General features: G+C 40.8%; 1 protein-coding gene across 1 annotated transcript in view; it reads right to left on the bottom strand.

Annotated features, from left to right (window-relative positions):
• The window catches only part of USH2A (usherin), a 372,326-nt gene that overhangs the window by 1,557 nt on the left and 353,430 nt on the right, over window positions 1–17,339 (bottom strand). The window contains exons 64-70 of the mRNA XM_059467734.1: window positions 14,399–14,608; window positions 12,986–13,224; window positions 12,190–12,407; window positions 10,046–10,222; window positions 8,720–8,803; window positions 7,035–7,279; window positions 4,637–4,867 (exon numbers count right to left, since the gene is read on the bottom strand). Coding sequence (XP_059323717.1) covers window positions 4,637–4,867; window positions 7,035–7,279; window positions 8,720–8,803; window positions 10,046–10,222; window positions 12,190–12,407; window positions 12,986–13,224; window positions 14,399–14,608 — 1,404 coding nt within the window. The remainder of the gene's footprint in view (window positions 1–4,636; window positions 4,868–7,034; window positions 7,280–8,719; window positions 8,804–10,045; window positions 10,223–12,189; window positions 12,408–12,985; window positions 13,225–14,398; window positions 14,609–17,339) is intronic.

The raw sequence follows: 17,339 nt of genomic DNA, 5'->3' as shown, positions 1-17,339 counted from the left end.
TAATCCCTAAACTTATTCTCTTATCCAAAAATAACTCAAATTTTATCCCTAACACAATTTTTACAATAAAAAAATATACAATACACCTAACTACCCCAAAAATAAAAACACAATCTACCATAAACTAATCCAAACTACACAAAAAAAAATTAAAACTCCAAACCATCTACATCAATAAGATCATTATATAATAAATAAAACAACAAAAATATTTTAAAAATCATCCAAGTTCTCCAAAAAACCAATTTCACCATAAAAAAATAAACAACATTTAAAAACTTAAAAAAATCAAGCTCCTAAAAATAAAAAACAAAATGAACAACATCAAATTCCCACCAACATCAAACTCACATTTCCACCAACCAACAAAAACAACCTACAAACTTTCCTAAACACTATAAACATTTAAAAAATACATATTTCTAAATACAACCAAATTATAAACCCTCTCCACCTAATCACCCACAAAAAACTACTTTCCAATTAAACCCTAAACAACAACAAGCCTTTACCCAAATCAAACAAAAAATCACTCATACAATAACCCTTAACCCAATCAAATCAAAACCAAATATAAAAAACATGCTCTACTTTACAAATAAAACCCATAATCTATCTTGAAGCCTTTACCAAAAAATACCTAATAAAACTCAGAATCAACGAATAAAATTCCAAAACCAAAATTACAAAAAATGTAAAACCAACTACACTCCAAAAAAAAATTACCCTATAAAAAGATCCAAGCCACCTCAAAAATTAACAACATCAAAATACAACTCGTCCTAACATCCCAACTGCCAACACTAAAATAAATATTCGAAACAAAAATTCCCTCTACCCACCTTATCAGTAATACCACATAAAACAAATAAATTACACTCATCACACAACACACTCATATTAAAAAAACTAAATCACTCTAAACTTTCAAAAATAATTACAATTTAACCTAAATATAAAACCTTTAATCTCATAAACAAAAAAAAGGCAAAAGAAATAACACAAACTAAAAAAACTCCACCATCCAACCAATCACCAACAAAAAAATTACGCTCTTTCTACTAAAAGAATGTAAATAAATTCCTATCACATTATAAAAATAATGGATTCTTATTGATATGATAATACTTATCACATTATAAAAATAAAACAAAAATTAAAAACAACCATATAAAACTCCACCCAAGAACTTACAACAGCTACTAAAAAAACATAAACCAAGTTACTAAACTCAAAACCTTTCAGCTAAGCCTAAACATTATCAAAAAATCCCAAAACATTACCTCTACACTAATTCATAAGTAATAACCAATACTCTGTAAAAATAACAAAAGAAACCCTAATTCAAATTAAAAAACCCCAATTCAAACTACTAAAAAATAAAAAAACATCACTACCAAAATAAAAAAACTATCTATAAAAATCCACCATATAAATACCCATATCCCCAAAAATCAAACTAATAAAAAACACCAAAACAACAAATAAACTACAAAATAATCAAAAACTTAAATTAACAACACAAATAATTATTCTTAACTCAATAAACCCATAATACCTCAAATCCTAAAAAAATACCACCTGTAAATAAATACAAAACTAAAAAGTAAATTTAATCATAAACAATATTTTTCAAATTATCTATAAAATATATACTACCATCAAACAAACCAAACAAATAAAACCTCTGCAATATAAACAATAATCCGAATATAAATATAAAAAACCTAACAAATTAACTCCATCACACTACCCCAAACACCCCACAATAAACACTATATACTAACAATAATAAAAAACACCACAAAATAACTAAAGACCTACCCTATACCTCACATTGCAACCCATAACACCTTAAAATAAACCTTAAAAATAAGTAAATTAAAAATATAATACCCTTAAAAAATTAAACAACAAAACTGATTTCAAAAACAGTCTTATCAACATCTAAACTAAAAACCATATAATTAAATGATTATACCATATCCCCTACCATATACCAACTACAAATAAAATTTTAAACATACATTAAACTATTAAAAACCACCAAAAAAAATTAAATAAAAATATTTTTAAATTTAAAAATATTAACAAAACCCACCTAATTAACAACCAAAATTTCACCAACACAGCAAACTCTACCCAATCTAAATCCCTATATACAATAAACAAAACGGAAATCTCAATAACACATCTCAAAAATTTTTTTTAAAAAGTTTAAATCAATTCTACCTCAAATATAAACAGACCCATTCATTAAAAACCAAATTACACATTTTAACTAATATAAAAAAATAAAATTACACCATATATACCCAAAAAATCTAATTATTAAATAAAAACTATATATAAATATATATAAAACTATAAATATCACTAATTACTAAATATTACTATTGTTATCTATCTATATATAGTTATATATTCTGTATATAGTTAACAATATAAATATAAAAAATATTCTGAAGTAAGTTTATAATACTAAATTATATTCCCATTCATCAATTTAACCCAAAAATAAATTTTACACCTTTTAAACTAATTCTAAAAACAAAAAAAACCCCAAAAATACACCACACAATTTATTTTCAAAAACCGCACTCACTTCTCCACATTCCAACTCCTAAATTATATTATCTACAGTGCAAACAACAAAATGAAACTCTCCTTTACTTTTAACTACGTTTTAACTAACTAAACAAAACAATTTCCTAAACTATAATTTTTTTCCTTTTCTGAAAACTATTTAAACCTACTCTAAACATCCAAAAAAACACCAACTCACCCACATTTTCAAAACCAAAAAAACGAATAAAAAACTAAATGAACCAAATTACAAACCACAAAAAACTTTCAAAATTTATCATCTCTTTTAAAGCCACAAAAAAATTTTATTATTATTCTTCATTTTTTATACTAATAAATACTTTACCTATTAAATAAACTTTTCTCCAAAATATCTTTTCCCAAACTACTTAAAAAAACCAAAAAATTAAATCTACTTTCTAAAAAATCCTCTTTAAAATTTTCCTGTCAAATTTATCCTAAACCAAAACAAATACATTTTTTGTATTTGTTTTGTACACATATCTAATGTGAGGTTGATAGACAGAAAAGCTGCTGACTTGCTAAAGCAGCTGAGCTCGTGCTGTGAGGGTTGTCTGCCACCAAAAGGAAAATGAAAATTTTTGTTGTCTGGCTTCTGCCACTCCTGAAACTCACTGCAGTATTTTAAACTCATTCTAATGTGCACATGGGGGGGGTTGCAACCTCAACCAAGTCCTGGTGTCAGCCCAGGGTAAGTGGCTGGAGCAAGAGCTCCCTCTGAGCAGCAGGAGCTGTTCTTTTGGCTAATGAGAGCACAGAAAGGGGCACCCTGGTGAGCTGTTAGTCCCCAGGGAATTAAATCACAAGGATTCGATAGCTCTGAGAAAATGGGAAGGCTGACTCATGATACCCCTGGATTGGGAAGTCCATGAGCTGCAGAGTGCAGGCTGGAGGTTAAGCTGTACCTAGAAGGGTTTTGCCTACAGTTATCACTACCCTGTTGGCCTCCTTGGTCCTGCTCTTGGGGTCTAAGTGGGTTTGACAGTGATGGAACCAACACCCCTGTTCTGGGGTAAGCCCATATGTTCCAGCCCTTCCAGGTGTTTGGTGAACTGAAGGTGAAAGTCTGAGGAAGCTGCTTGGATTTATGTATCAGACTATCCTCCAGTTCATTTGCTTTTTGGACAAGACCCACTCACTAACTTGCACTCACTAACCATCTAATCCTGTTACTACCACATAGGTCCTTCACCTCCATTCTGGGTTCTTTTTAGGAACCTTAATTTTCATATTTTTTAGGAAGGAAATTCATGTCTCACTGATCACTGCAGCCCTTCTCATGCATTTGGTCAGGGAAGGTTGGAAGTTAAAAAGCCTGTTTCCTGGTGACAAGGAGGAAGGGAGGTCATCACTGTCCTTGGCTTGGAAATCATGTCCTGTATCTGTGTGTTCAGATCCCTGTTGACGACACTGTCTAGTTCTGCCCTGTATTAAAAGAGAAATACTTTGCCTGCCCCCCTAACCTTATTCTAGTCCCATGTGGGCAGAATTTGAATTAATTTGTCACACATGCCAGGAGATCTGAGCACTCACATAATCTCTGCATTGCGACTGAGCAGAGGACAGAGAGCAGATCTCATCAGCACCTGAGTCCCAGTTAACAGAACAAGAGTCACTGGAACACAACCTCCTGCCTCTGGCTCTAAATGTGCAAAGGATGCCAAGACATCCCACCTCAGACATGTACATTTGCTGAATTGCATGGAAAGAAAAAAAACACCAAATTGAAGGGAATTCTTCAAGGTACATTTCCTTGGTAACCATGGAGTTAATAGTTCAATGGAAACCATAAAGAGATGCACATGGATCACTTGTATCCTGTAAGAGCAGTGTGTGATCACCTGCAACTCTAGAAGAGAACAGTAGACTTGAAGAATTTTGAGGATCTAAGCTATGGCCATGTCCTTCTAGGCCTTTTGGCTGCATCTCCAGGCAGTCATGACATTTAGACATGTCATGATTCCAACAGAGCAGACAAATCTCTAGCAGGTGACACACAGCAGCACCCCAGGGGGGCAGGAGGCCTTACCAAGCCCCGGCCAGTAGTGCGGTGGTTGTGAAGGATGGCATCCCAAGGTGAGTCATCAAAGGTCTTCTTGTCGTAGAGGTTGAGCAGCTGGCTGACACTGCGGTGGAGAGAGGCGGGGGAGTACGTGCGGCTCAGCTGGCCCTGGCTCGGCCTCCTGCCCCCGGCTCCCAGACGGAAACTGCGGTTGCTCGTGGGAGAACCTGCCCCCGGGATTTTCGTATCTGCCAGTCCCTGTCAGGTAGACACAAAGTAATAAATAAAAAAAAATATAGGGCATGGTTTTAAATAATTTAGCTGAGCAAAATGAAAGCAGGAGTGGAAGAGAACAGAGAAAACCATACCTCAAAATCATGCAGTTATAAACAGAAGAAAAAAAGCCCAGACCTTTCACTACTGTAGAACAATCATATCATTAAAAACAAACAAACAAAAAACCAACAAAACAAAAAACCCACCAACGCTAAACCAGAATTTTCTCCATTTTTTCTCTTTTCTTCTTCCTAATTTTTTTTAAAGTACCAACAAGCAGAAGTCCAAAGATTTTTGTGTTAGTCTAGACTTGCACAGCAAGAGGATGTTTGCAGATCTTTTCATCACCAGGGGAAAAATCATCACCACCAGGAGAAACATGCAGTGTCAGATGCTTTTGTGCATGCTTGGGTCATCTGACACACCACACGTCTGGCCACTCTGCAAGCTGAGGACTCTACCTCAAAGTGCGTTGTGTATCTTTTGAGAGTGACGCTGCTTGACGAATCGGACGTGTCAGCAATAGTTTCAAACTGAGATCAAAGAGAGGGAGGGAAAGCATTAGGGCAGGGCAAGCTGCAGTGTAGGGGTACCTGACAGAGGGTGTGAATTAGCTGCAGCTCTGTGAGGGAGAGCAGTGCAGCAGGATGTGGGGGAGCAGGGGAACTGGCAAAGACCAGGCACCATTTAATTTTTAAGTGGTCAAGTACTGTGTGCGCAGCCAGCATTGCTTGCCATGACCTCACTAACAATTGTAAAATAAGCAAATTTGCCACTCCATAATAGCTCTACCCTAACTTCTCAGATCAGTCCTTCAACTGCTGCACTAAAAATCTTTCTTTCTATTAAGTCCATGAGCTGCTGGAAAAAGAAAAATAAAGAAAAAAAAAAAGAAAATAAAAGAAAGAGCAGGAACATGGAAAAGAATTGTGCAGGCATGCCAACAGCAAAGACATTTTAAAGTCAGGAGGAATAACACAAGATGACAGACTGTAGAAGAAAAGGAATCAAAACCATGAGACCAAAAAAAAAAGTTTCTTATGCTCTTAGCCTTTGCCAGGAGAAGGGGCACACTGGAAATCCCATTGTTTCCAAGAGCTTCTTGGTTGAGGCACAGATGCAGTGTCTTGGCACCAAGACAAGAAGGAACAGAATGCGTGAAGGATGCAGGAGTCACTATGCTGCTTGATGGTGCTCACGGGAAAAAGAAGCTGAGAAGTGACAAGAAGAATCATTTCATGGCCTGTGCCTGGAAGAAGCATGAAAATGGAAGGCATGGCTGCTCCCATTCTCAATCCCATAACAACTGCCATATTCCTTTTGTTGTGTTTTTTCAAGGGGTAGGATAGCGCTACTTCTCTGCTACATGACGGAACATGTTTTTTATGTGTTCTTTTTCAGAGTTATAACTTCTCAGAATAAAAAGAGCCTTCCTCTTTATCACTTCCCAGCAGCCCTCCTCCCACCACTCTGATGGCCACAATGTGGGTCCATGTGCAAAAACACACATTCATTTTGTGAAGTTTTCAAGCTTTTTCCCTGATTACTCTCACTTTACTCCAAACCTTCCTGGCATGCAGCTTGTCCTAGAGCAGTCCAGCTGGGTGGTAGATGGATACTGGCAAGAAATAAAGCCTCTCCCTAAGTCTTGTTCTTTGCAGGCATATCTCCTGGATACCTGACAAAGACTGCCAGATTGATCCTGGTTAGCCATGCACAGCAGGAAGCTGGGAACTCATGAAAGGTTCCTCTGAAAAAGCACATTTTGTCATCTACCTTCTCACAGCATGCCAAAGACTTCTCAGACCTACTGAAGATGTCAGCTAATGTGAGGTGACAGCAATGGCATTGCATTTCCTGTGACTCCAGATCCAAAGTTTGTCTTGGGCATCAGAAGCATTTCAGGGCCTGCAGACCAGGTGTCCCAGAGCTCTGTTCGGACTAAGCTCTTGTAACCCTGCTTGGTGTGCCCACATGGAACCATACGGGACCAGACAGCCCTTTCCCTACACTGAACAGCCTCCACTTGGTAACCAAGTGTTCAACAAACTGCTGGAAGGAGGAAGAAAAAGTGTGTGTGTGTGTGTGTGTGTGTGTGTGACAGGGCAGGTATCAGGGATATACACTGGTTGCATTTTTCCAAACATACCGGATGGGTTTCACCTGATGAATACACACTCATTGGTGACGTTCTTTTCTGGAGTGGAACTAAAGGAGGCCTGTCTCGTGCATAGGGTTGCTTGTGGACCTTCCTCTGAAGAATTAAGGAGAGAAGAATAGCCAAGAGGATCAAACCTAGAACTACCATCAGCACTGCAAACCACAACTCGTTGTAGAATTTTGCATGTTTGGACTCTGCTTTGTCCTTCTCTCCAGGTGTTGTCAAGATCAGACCTGTAAAAAGAGGGATTAGGGGAGAAAGGGACAGTTATTTCAAGAAGCATTTAACAATATGCCATCCCTTTCCTCGCTAATAAATTAGGCAGAAATTTAAGTAATTTTGTCGTCATGTGCTTATTTGCACTTATGTTCAAGGTGGCATAATGGTTCAATATGCTAGCGGGCTGCAATAAAAAACTTACTGCCCTCAAGAGACCCTGCTTAAAGCTCTGGCATTGCTGCTTAGGCTGGAAATCACCACTGCATCAGCAGCTCTTCTGAAAGGAGGTGGTGGTGGTGGAATGTGAGGAAAAAAGGGTTCTCCAAGTAACCTTGAAGAGTGGAAATTACTACAGTAATTTCAGAGCAGTACAGATAGAGGACATTCTCTACAGAACAACTGTGCAGTTACAGGCCTGTGCAATTAACAAAAGAGAGGGAGGAAGGTTTTAACACATTATACAAATGCAAGCAACATGAAAAATTTTACTAGTCCTTTGCCTCACCTGCCAGAAAACAAACCAGTCACTTGGTTGGCTTTGCTTATACACAACAAAAGCGTAAGAAATCTCAGTGACAGTATTTCCTGGTTAATTGGAATCCTACATATATAACCAAACTCTTGGCCAAGGAATTTTCAACACCTTTGCTTGCAAGCCTCCTCTGCAAGTTGCCCACAGTGCCATTCAAGTTTTCAATAGACTCTGGGTAAAAGCAGCAATCAAAAGAACAAAGGGACAGAGTGTGGAAGGTGGCGGATGCAGAGCAACTGGGAAGATTTTATAATGCCTTTAAGGCAGCCTTGCCTGAAATTCTGCAGGATAATGGAGTGAAAGCATGAAAAGGGATATAAGGGAAATGCAGAGTAAAGACTAATTGCAAATATAAGGCAGATTTATTTTAAAAGGCTGAACAAGATGCCACATAAAAAAGAACTTAATTAAACCAGTTAATTGATTCAGTTAGAAATAGCTCAAACAAGAAACTTAGCAGAAAAAAGCATAGCATTTTGGAGCAATATACTTAGGTAAAAACAAAAGAAAGAATAGTACATATCTTAGGAGAAGATCTGAAGATAATAATGAGAATTGTCCTACCCCTGGAAGTGTTCAAGGCCAGGCAGAATGGGGCTTTGAGAAACCTGGTCTAGTGGAAGTTGTCCTGCATGGCAGGGGGCTGGAAGCTCCAACCCAACCATTTTATGATTCTATGATAGTTGGACTCAATGATCTTAAAGGTCCTTTGCAACCTAAAGGACTCAATAATTCTGTGATGTAAAGAACAGAAATCCATATAAGGCAAAAAAAGCACATTACCTACCTACATACCTCATAAACAAGGCACTAAGGAAGCTCCTGCAGTGAGATGCCATCCTGCCTGGCATGCACTAATACCAAATTTCAAGCACAAACACATCAAATGAACAGGTGCTAGGTAATTTCTTCATGTATTTACCAACTCCCTCTCCAGCGTTGTACTTGATGACTGGTGTCATGGCACTCCCTTCATCAGTGATGCAGGTCACTTGAAACAAAAAGGCTGAGCAAAAGAAATTAGAAAATACTGTCAGCAGCAGAAATAAAAATTATTTAGGTGCTACTTTTCACCATTATTTACCAGAAAACAGGCAGGTCTAAAAAAACAAGGCAGGAATAGCACATAACCCATCATAATCCACCCAAACCCCGTATCAGAGCTTCACAATTCTTTACACATTGGTATTGAAATTCTAAACTATGAATCAGGGCAGATCATAAGCAATCATCACTACGATGTTGCTACAAATTATGTTCCTCTTTCACTACTAAATTCTTCCTTTTCCAATATTTCTGGCAACTTTCAGTTTTTTCACCACTTCGCCCTAAATCCCTCATACTTCATTCATGGCTAAAACAAACATATTAAGAACATTTGAATTAAAACAAATAAAGCATTAGCACCATTGCAGTAATCAGTAAGACAAAAAATAAATTACAGAATTCTTTGACATATGACATTCCAACGTCATCAAAACAGAACAACCATTCCTCCCTCGAGAGGGGACATCTGCTGATAACAGGCTATTGAATGGCACTGCATGACTGATAAGACCTGAAACATCCCATTGTGAGATGTTCCACCCAGAGGGAGGAGCCAAGCATTCCTACCCAGATATAATCTGGAGGTTCTGGAACACCAGCAAGGCTTCTCCATGGGATTTCCCAGAGGAACAGCAGCTGCCTCTTCTTCCACTGGACCTTCAGAGGAAGACTACACCTTTTTCTGCAGGATCCCTGCTCCAACAGAACCACACCTGACACTCCAGGAGGTCAGCAGCCACATTTCCAATTGGACTGCTACCAACACCCTAACCCACAGGCTGTCAGGTTGAGTTCTGACTCTGCCAGTGTTGTTCTAGTGCACTGCATTGTTTATTTTATCCTGTTATTTTTTCTTCTCTATTAAAGAACTGTTATTCTTGCTCCCATATTTTTGCCTGAGTGCCCCTTAATTTAAAATTTATAGCAATTTGGAGGGGTGGGGAGGGTTTACATTCTCCATTTCAGAAGAGGTTCCTGCCTTCCTTAGTAGACTCCTGTCTTCCAAACCGAGACAAAGAGAAAGCTTAGCTCCATGGAATTCTTTTTAAAGATGTTTTTTAGATATTTTTTTGGTGTGGCTGTATGCTCCTTTGGTCTTAGCTTGGGATTGCAATGGAGAAATTTTTTTTAAAGTTCAGCATACAATACTATTAATTTCACTCAACAGACTCTCCCGGAGAGGAAGCTGTGGGAAACTGACTTTTGTCAGATGTCCTTGGCAAGTAGAGCTCGGTGTCGAAGCCGCTGTAGATGCGCTGCCCGCTCTCCGTCAGCGCGTACTCCTTCAGGCGCCCGTTCAGCACGAAGGTGCGGCTCCAGTCAATGTGGATAACGGATAAATTGCTGACCACAGAGAACGGAGCCATGTACCGAGGTGCTGCGGGACAAGGAAAAAGAGATCAGTTCTGTGAATTTCTAGCCAATAGGCTAGAAGTGATTTTGTGAGTTATACAGCCAAGAGAAAGAGATTCTCCAGAACACAAGCTCTCTGCCTCATGCACTCCCCCCCTCTCTCATATCCATGTGTATGATTAGGGAAGATACAGGGTGAACAGAAAAAGCTGATGTAGCATGCCAGCCTCTGCACTGAGAAAGCAGAGATATATCCTGAAATCAAATATTGGACTCCCTCCCTTTGCCTTTGTGTATGTGGTACTGACACTAAAACTATAAATTAAGTTCCAGCTTAAGGCAGAGGACAGGGAGACACAGGAGGTTGTGAAAGCCTGACTGCAGCAGGCTGGGCTGTGGGAGCTGCTATGAAGAGGGTTCTTTTGCAAGCCCCAAGAAATTGCTGAGATCATCTTAAACACGTGCGCATACATGAAAACATGAGGTTTCAGAAAAATGAGAACAGATGGCAGGCAAACAGAAAAGAAACCCAGAACTCACTTCAGGGAGGAAGAGTTCATCAGTTGGGCTCAACAGCTTGCTGAAAAAAACTTCATTTAAGTTTGAGGTGGTCCTTTCTTGTGGTGCTGCCATTAAGCCATCTGCCCCATATTTGGTATTTGCTGTTTTGCTCACAAGAAAGCTGCTTGTCCAGCTGCACTTTGCTGCTAATTGCCCACTGTCACTAAAGCAAGCCTTCAAGGCAAGAGGAAGCAGTCAGAGAGACTCAAGGAAGGAGGCAGTCAGAGCGACTCTGCAAACCTGGTGTGAAGAGGTCAGCAAGGCAAGAAAAGCAAGACTGAAAGAAGAGGACTTTGGATCTAGTGGGTGGGGGATTAAAATTTGCTTTTGAATCCTTTTGTTCTATGTGTCTCACCAGTTCCTTATGAATTTTCTCAATTTAAAAGTTCATAATCATTTTCCAGCCTCTTAACTTGCAATTTAATAAAATACAGCTTTGGACATAAGGGATCTTTCTTTTGTTTGTTTGTTTTTTGGTTGGCTGGTTGTCTTTTTGTGGTTTTTTTTCCTTTGTTTTTGGTGTGGTTTTTTTTTTTCCCAGTGGTAACATTAAAAAAATCTGGGCCTGTTCCACCTGAAACTTTCAGCTAAGGATGTATCAGATTACAGATTTTGAGTAATTACTTGGCAGAACTATGAAATGATGCAAAACGGATTTTTAGAAAGGTGATTCTGAAATCCTGACATGAGATAAAAAGTGAACATTGTCTTTGCCCTGACCTGACAGACTGAGATGAAATGCCCAACTCATCTGTTATGGAATGACTCTGGCTACAGCATTATAGATCTTTTTAATAAAAGCTGATGTTAGACTACTACAAATTCAGTTTTGATGGCAAAATCTATTCTGCCTGTAGGCACAGGTCCTGCATGTTTAATTTCCATGCATACCACCACATGGCCTTAAAGCACTGCCTGCAGTGGTTGGACAGCAAAAATTCTTACTTCAGTGTTCACAAGCATACAGTTATTCAGATGGTATCCAAGGAAAACTTTTATGAATCCTAGCAGACGTGTGGCATGAATTAGGACAATAAGATTGTTCCTGAAAACAATCACCAGGTCTCTTTCAAGATCTCCACTTTTCCAAGTGATTATTTATGGCGTTATTTTTATTACTACACACCAGCCTTCTGGTAATACTTAAAACATTTTATGTTCTGCAGCTTTGCTGCCCATTTTCAGTAAAATAAAAGGTTTCCAGGCTCCCACGATAGAGGATGTGACATCAGATGATGAGCAAAGAAATATTTTTGAAGGAATGAGCAGTTAAGCCCCAGAGCAGAATTTCAATGAATGTTCAGCAGAGACACAGTGACCAGGGACAGGGAAGAAGAGGTTTCTGGGGATGTCCTCTCTCCCAGAGGTGAGGAAGTAATTTGGCTCTCAGAGACAGGCATGACTGGTCAGTGAACCATTTCTCATACTCACGCTCCTTTTCCGTAGTGAATCCGATCCATTCAGAGGCGCTACTGCCAACGGAGTTGTAGGACACAACTCGCAGGTTGTAGGTTGTGTAAGGCTCCAGGTTGGACACGTTGGCACTCTGTCCTTTCCCTGTGTACTTCACCTCAGTTGGGCCAGGACTGCAAGCCTTCACTGCTGGCTGTAGGTTCAGAGGACACGCCATGTACACGTGGAGCTCATAGCTGAGAACAAAGTTGAGATTGTGATGAAGGAAGGGCCCTAAAACATAAAAGCCAATCCCACATTTTGTCCTAACTGCTGTCTGTCTGGCTACTGGAGAAGAAAACAGACCTTTTCCCAGTTTTTCTCTTGGAGATTTTGGTCCTAACTGTCAGATAACTGGGCAGTTGTGGTAGTTAAGTCACACTCACTGTTGATGCCTGTTACCTTGCTGCCCTCTTCTGCAAGTCAGGATTTTTGCCTAAGAAACTCCAGTTGCAGCTCTCTCATCACTGCCAGCTGAACTCACAACTATTTCATTACACAACCACAGCTGCCAGACAATCATCTCCACTCACAATAGCTCATCCTCTCCACCTTTATCCTCCCCAGTATCCTGCTCAGGAGAAAAGCAATCACTGCATGTAAAAACTTCTCAGAAAGTGCTCAGGCTACAGGGAATGTCACCATCACTATGACAAGGAAGGTGTGTGACTGCCACAACTGTTCAGTGCCCTCAGCCATGGAATTCCAGCTCACACTGTTCTGGCACTAGCTCCAGCCGAGGTGGTGTGCAGTTCAGCTGGGGGGCAGCTCCTACCTGGTGACGATGCCGTTGGGTGACTGCGGGGCGCTCCACTGGAAAGAGGCGTTCCTGGAGGTCACGGTGCGGATCTGCGGCGGAGGCTGCTCCGAGGGCGGAGCTGGCTGCGTGGTGAACTCAGCCATGGGCCCTTTGCTGCAGCAATTGAAACAGGTGCAGGCCTCCACGCCAATGGAGTACGTGGTGAAAGGCTTTAGCCCGTGTATTGTCTGCTGGGTGGCAGTCCCTTCTGACAGCTGTGAAAATGAAGAGGGAACTTGTCACAGCTTCAAGCAGCACAAGTACTAAATAAGAGTTATGGAGGTGAATTAACCCCAGAAGAAGAGGGGCAGGAGATTCTGCATGTTCTTTAAGTGTGACACTAATGCATCTGTTGTGTAATGGGAACTCTGTGTTTTTCTCCCATTATGAAGTTAAAGGACGCTCTGCAAAGGAAAAGACCATGCCATCAGGGGCCTCAGGACATCTTTAGTTGAGCTGTGACCACTGTATGTCAACTGCAAATGTCATTCTCAGCAACAGAGAAGCTGAAAGCCATTAAAGAAAGACTCTGGGATAAGTGGTACTGAAGCAGAAAATAAATTAATGTGGAAAATAGTTCCATGATAAATGTGTTGGCAAATAATCATGCATATGTCACAAGCTTCCTCAATGTGGATGCAAGAAACAGAGCTGGGCAGCATGACACCAATGTGTCTGGTGGGTCAGGTGACTCCCAGACAGGAGAATGTGCTCTCTGGTAGGAGCTTCTGAGTCAAGAGCCAACACAATGCTCTTCTGCATTCAAACAGACGTTGTGCTGGGTGAGCCTGTTAGGAAACTTTCCTAAGCTCATCAAGGGAGACCTGGCAGTTCTGGCAAAGGAATCAGTGCCCTGCTCTGAAACTGCCCACAGGAACTGCCACTTCACCTTTCTGCTGTAGTCATTTGTTGGTAAAGCTTTTTTGAAGCCAAAGAAATAAAAATATGTAGAAAACACCAACAAGGGGCAACATCTGCTCTCATTTGGCAGCATGTGGTTCAGCAGAGTTCAGCAAAAAATAAGAAGAAGAGAGTCAAGCAAGCAAAGGGAAGCACTTGGTACTCCTTGATGCCAGAGGCAGAGGCAGAGCCAAGCCAGCAGCATGGCAGGTGTGAGGCAATGGAAAAGGAAGGCCATGCAGGCACCAATGGGACGAGCTGGCTGAATCAGACACAGCCGCAGCCAAGTGCACTGGAAGGAATAAATGGGTAATGTGAAATCAGTAGACAGCTTAAGCTCACGGACAGGACAGTGCAGTGCAGAGCAGCTAACCATGGGAGGCCAGGAGAGGAAGGCAGTCTGTGACCAACAGCAGCAGCTTGTAATGACAAAATTGTTAAAGCTAGAAAATACAAGTGAAGTACAGAAAAAGTGCTGACAATACTCACCACCACATCAGTCCCTCTGGTATCATTAGAAAACAGCCTGTAGATACTGACCACCCCGTTAGGCTTCAGAGGGGGGCTGATGCTCACCACAGCCACAGTGGACGCCACGGTGCTGAAGAGGGGAGCTCCCAGGCCCTCGGGCGGGGCAGGGCCTGTCCGGCAGCGGGACCAGCTGCTGGGCGTCCGGCCCACCGAGTTCACTGACCACACCTTCCAACACAACAAAGAAACTGTCAGCAAAGAGCCCAGGCCTACAGAACACCTGCTGTTAGCCAGAGGGGCTACTGCAGCTCCACTGACACTGGGTGAAACACGGCACAATGGCACTCCTGGAAAATGCCCCTTGATGGCCAGTCAGCACCTGTGCTGACCCAGTAATTTCTTAACAGAAGGGTGGAATATTTCCCACTGCCATACTTAGGGAAAAGAAGAAAAAGTCATGTCTCAGGCAGTGTGTGCTCTCGTGTTTTCTTCATACCTGATCCCCACACTCTGAATTCCTACCCCGGTCTGTGTCACACCATGCCAAGAGGACTCCTGGAGGAGCTGCAATCAACAAGAACAGTGTTTTCAAAGACATCTGAACAAAGATACTCATATCTGGTCCTGACAATTTCTCCCTTCTGCACATTTTCTTCATGTATGCAGGTAGCCCCGATGAATTCAGCCTGGCCTTGGGTGACACTTAAAAGTTGCATTCACCTTGACTGAATCACACGAGCCAAACTCAAGTTACTCATTAGAACCAGTGAGCTTTACAGGAACATCTCTCTCCTAAAAATGTTAATGTATCAGTTATTTGGCAATATTTTCAGTAACTTGTAATATAAATAAAGCCCACTGAAGTGTGTCATTAATTCGGCATCTCTCATTTATTTTCACAACATTTGCTTTATTGCATAAGCACAAAGGCAATGACTTCAGTTCCAAAATTTCAAAAATTAGCAGCTTGAATTAGGCCTGATTAAAACCCACATGTCTCTATGAACTATGCCTACTGATTTTGTCAGCTACCCAAAACCAGAGTGATCTGCAGACTACATAAAACTCAGCACTTATTAAACACACTCTCCAACAAATCTGCATGAAAATTAAATTTTGCTTTCATCAAGGACTGAATAAACATATGGAAGGATGTATAATCTTATTTATCAAAAAGCATTTGTATAATTAAACACGAATATCATAAAAGGTTGCCTTAGGTCATCATTTGCATGAGTAAGTAATTTGTAGAATGTCAGAAACAATAGACAGAATAGATGGATGCATGAGCATATAGGGTTAAATTAGACTCAATATTAGCCAACCACATAGTGATCAATCAGAATGATAGATCTAAATGGCAATACAAGAGGACTGTCTGAGTGATTTTTAGTGTAAGTATTCCTTAGTAAGCTTTCATGTTGAGCAGCTCTAACTACAGTAAAACACATCCTTATGTGATCTACTTTGGGCACTGGTCCTGGGGACGGGAATGGTGGGACTATGTCTTGAAAAAAAACAGGAGGTTTAGAAGTGAGAGGTGTTCAAAATTGACCCTGAATCCTTCCAGACTGCAATAATAACTTCCAAGAACACAGGACACTTTACAAGGAGTCTGGGGAAGGAAAAGGGATAAAAACAACTAAAGTGTCTTTGAAGGTTGTGGTCTGCCAATCACAAACCCAAAGATCCTGCCTGATTCCATCAGTAATGTACAGAACCATCCTACGCAGAGATGACGCCCTGCAATAAATGCTCAGCCAAAGCACTTTCATTTCAGTGGAATCAGTAATACATCTCTGTTGTGAACTATTCATAAAGTCAAACTGTTCACTTTACTGCAGTAGGTCAAACCCTGTATCTCAGTTCAGTTCCAGCTGCTACAAAGATTTACCCACAGTCATTCATTTCAAGGGTCATATTTCTTTGTGGAAAGAATAAAACTCACATGGAAAGAGCAGCTCTGAGTGTGGCACTGGCACTGGCTCAGTGCTTACCTGGGCTCAATGCTCCAGTTACATCCAGGCTGTGGCCTCAATGAGCACGGAGTGTAACAGCGCTGGGCCTGACCTGCTGAGCAAGCTGCCACAGCTAGAGTGAAGGTGATGAGCTAGGAACAGAGCCTTCCTGTGTAGCGCAGGAATTCAGCTTCAGAATGGAATTGCCAAGGAATTTTGGAGGAGAGAGGGATGCAACTCATTTGGGAAGCAAACACTTCACCGAGGGTTGGATGGAGACTCCCCTCTTCATCAATCCCTCATCTATTGTAGGTCCCATACCTCGTATTTCAGAAAGAAGCCTTAATTTACAGAATCACAGAATAAGCTGAGCTGGAAGGCATCCACAAAAATGATTGAGTCCAACTCCTGGCCCTGCCAAGGACCAAGAGTCACACCGTGTACCCAAGAGTGTTGTTCAAATGCTTCTTGAACTCTTTCAGGCTTCGTGCCATGATCACTTCCCCAAGGAGCCTCTTCCTATTACTAGGAAAGGGCCAGGAACCAGAAATGGCCCTTCATTGTCACAGAACAGAGTGAGGATTTCTTCCCCATCTCAAGCAGTGTGTGGTCCTCTTGTGCAACAGAACTAGGAGATTTATGGCAGAGAGGAGTCCCTCTGACCCTGGGACACTCTGTTCCCCATAATCTCGTTTGGTCTTATATTTTGTGCAGGACTGATGTGCATTTCAGAGGAAGTAAAAGACAAAACAGAAGGCTTGGAATTCCTGAATGTTTCTACTGTCAGAACAGTCACCTCTGGGAAAGAGAGAAAAGTAGGATAATGACAGTGGGGATGCCTTCTCTTGTCCCAGTGCTGACTTCTGCTTCCACAGCTGCATTCATTACTGGATGCCAGCGGCTTTGAATTGCTTAAATAGAGACAAAGACACACCCTTTCCTGAAAACTGTTCACAGAATAATGGAAACATGATGTGCATACAAGTCTCCTTTGAGCCTGG

Source organism: Ammospiza nelsoni, chromosome 3 (assembly GCF_027579445.1).
Source record: "Ammospiza nelsoni isolate bAmmNel1 chromosome 3, bAmmNel1.pri, whole genome shotgun sequence".
Taxonomy (NCBI): Eukaryota; Metazoa; Chordata; class Aves; order Passeriformes; family Passerellidae; genus Ammospiza; species Ammospiza nelsoni.
The sequence above is the reverse complement of the archived record's forward strand: the minus strand, read 5'-3'. Positions and strand labels throughout refer to the sequence as shown.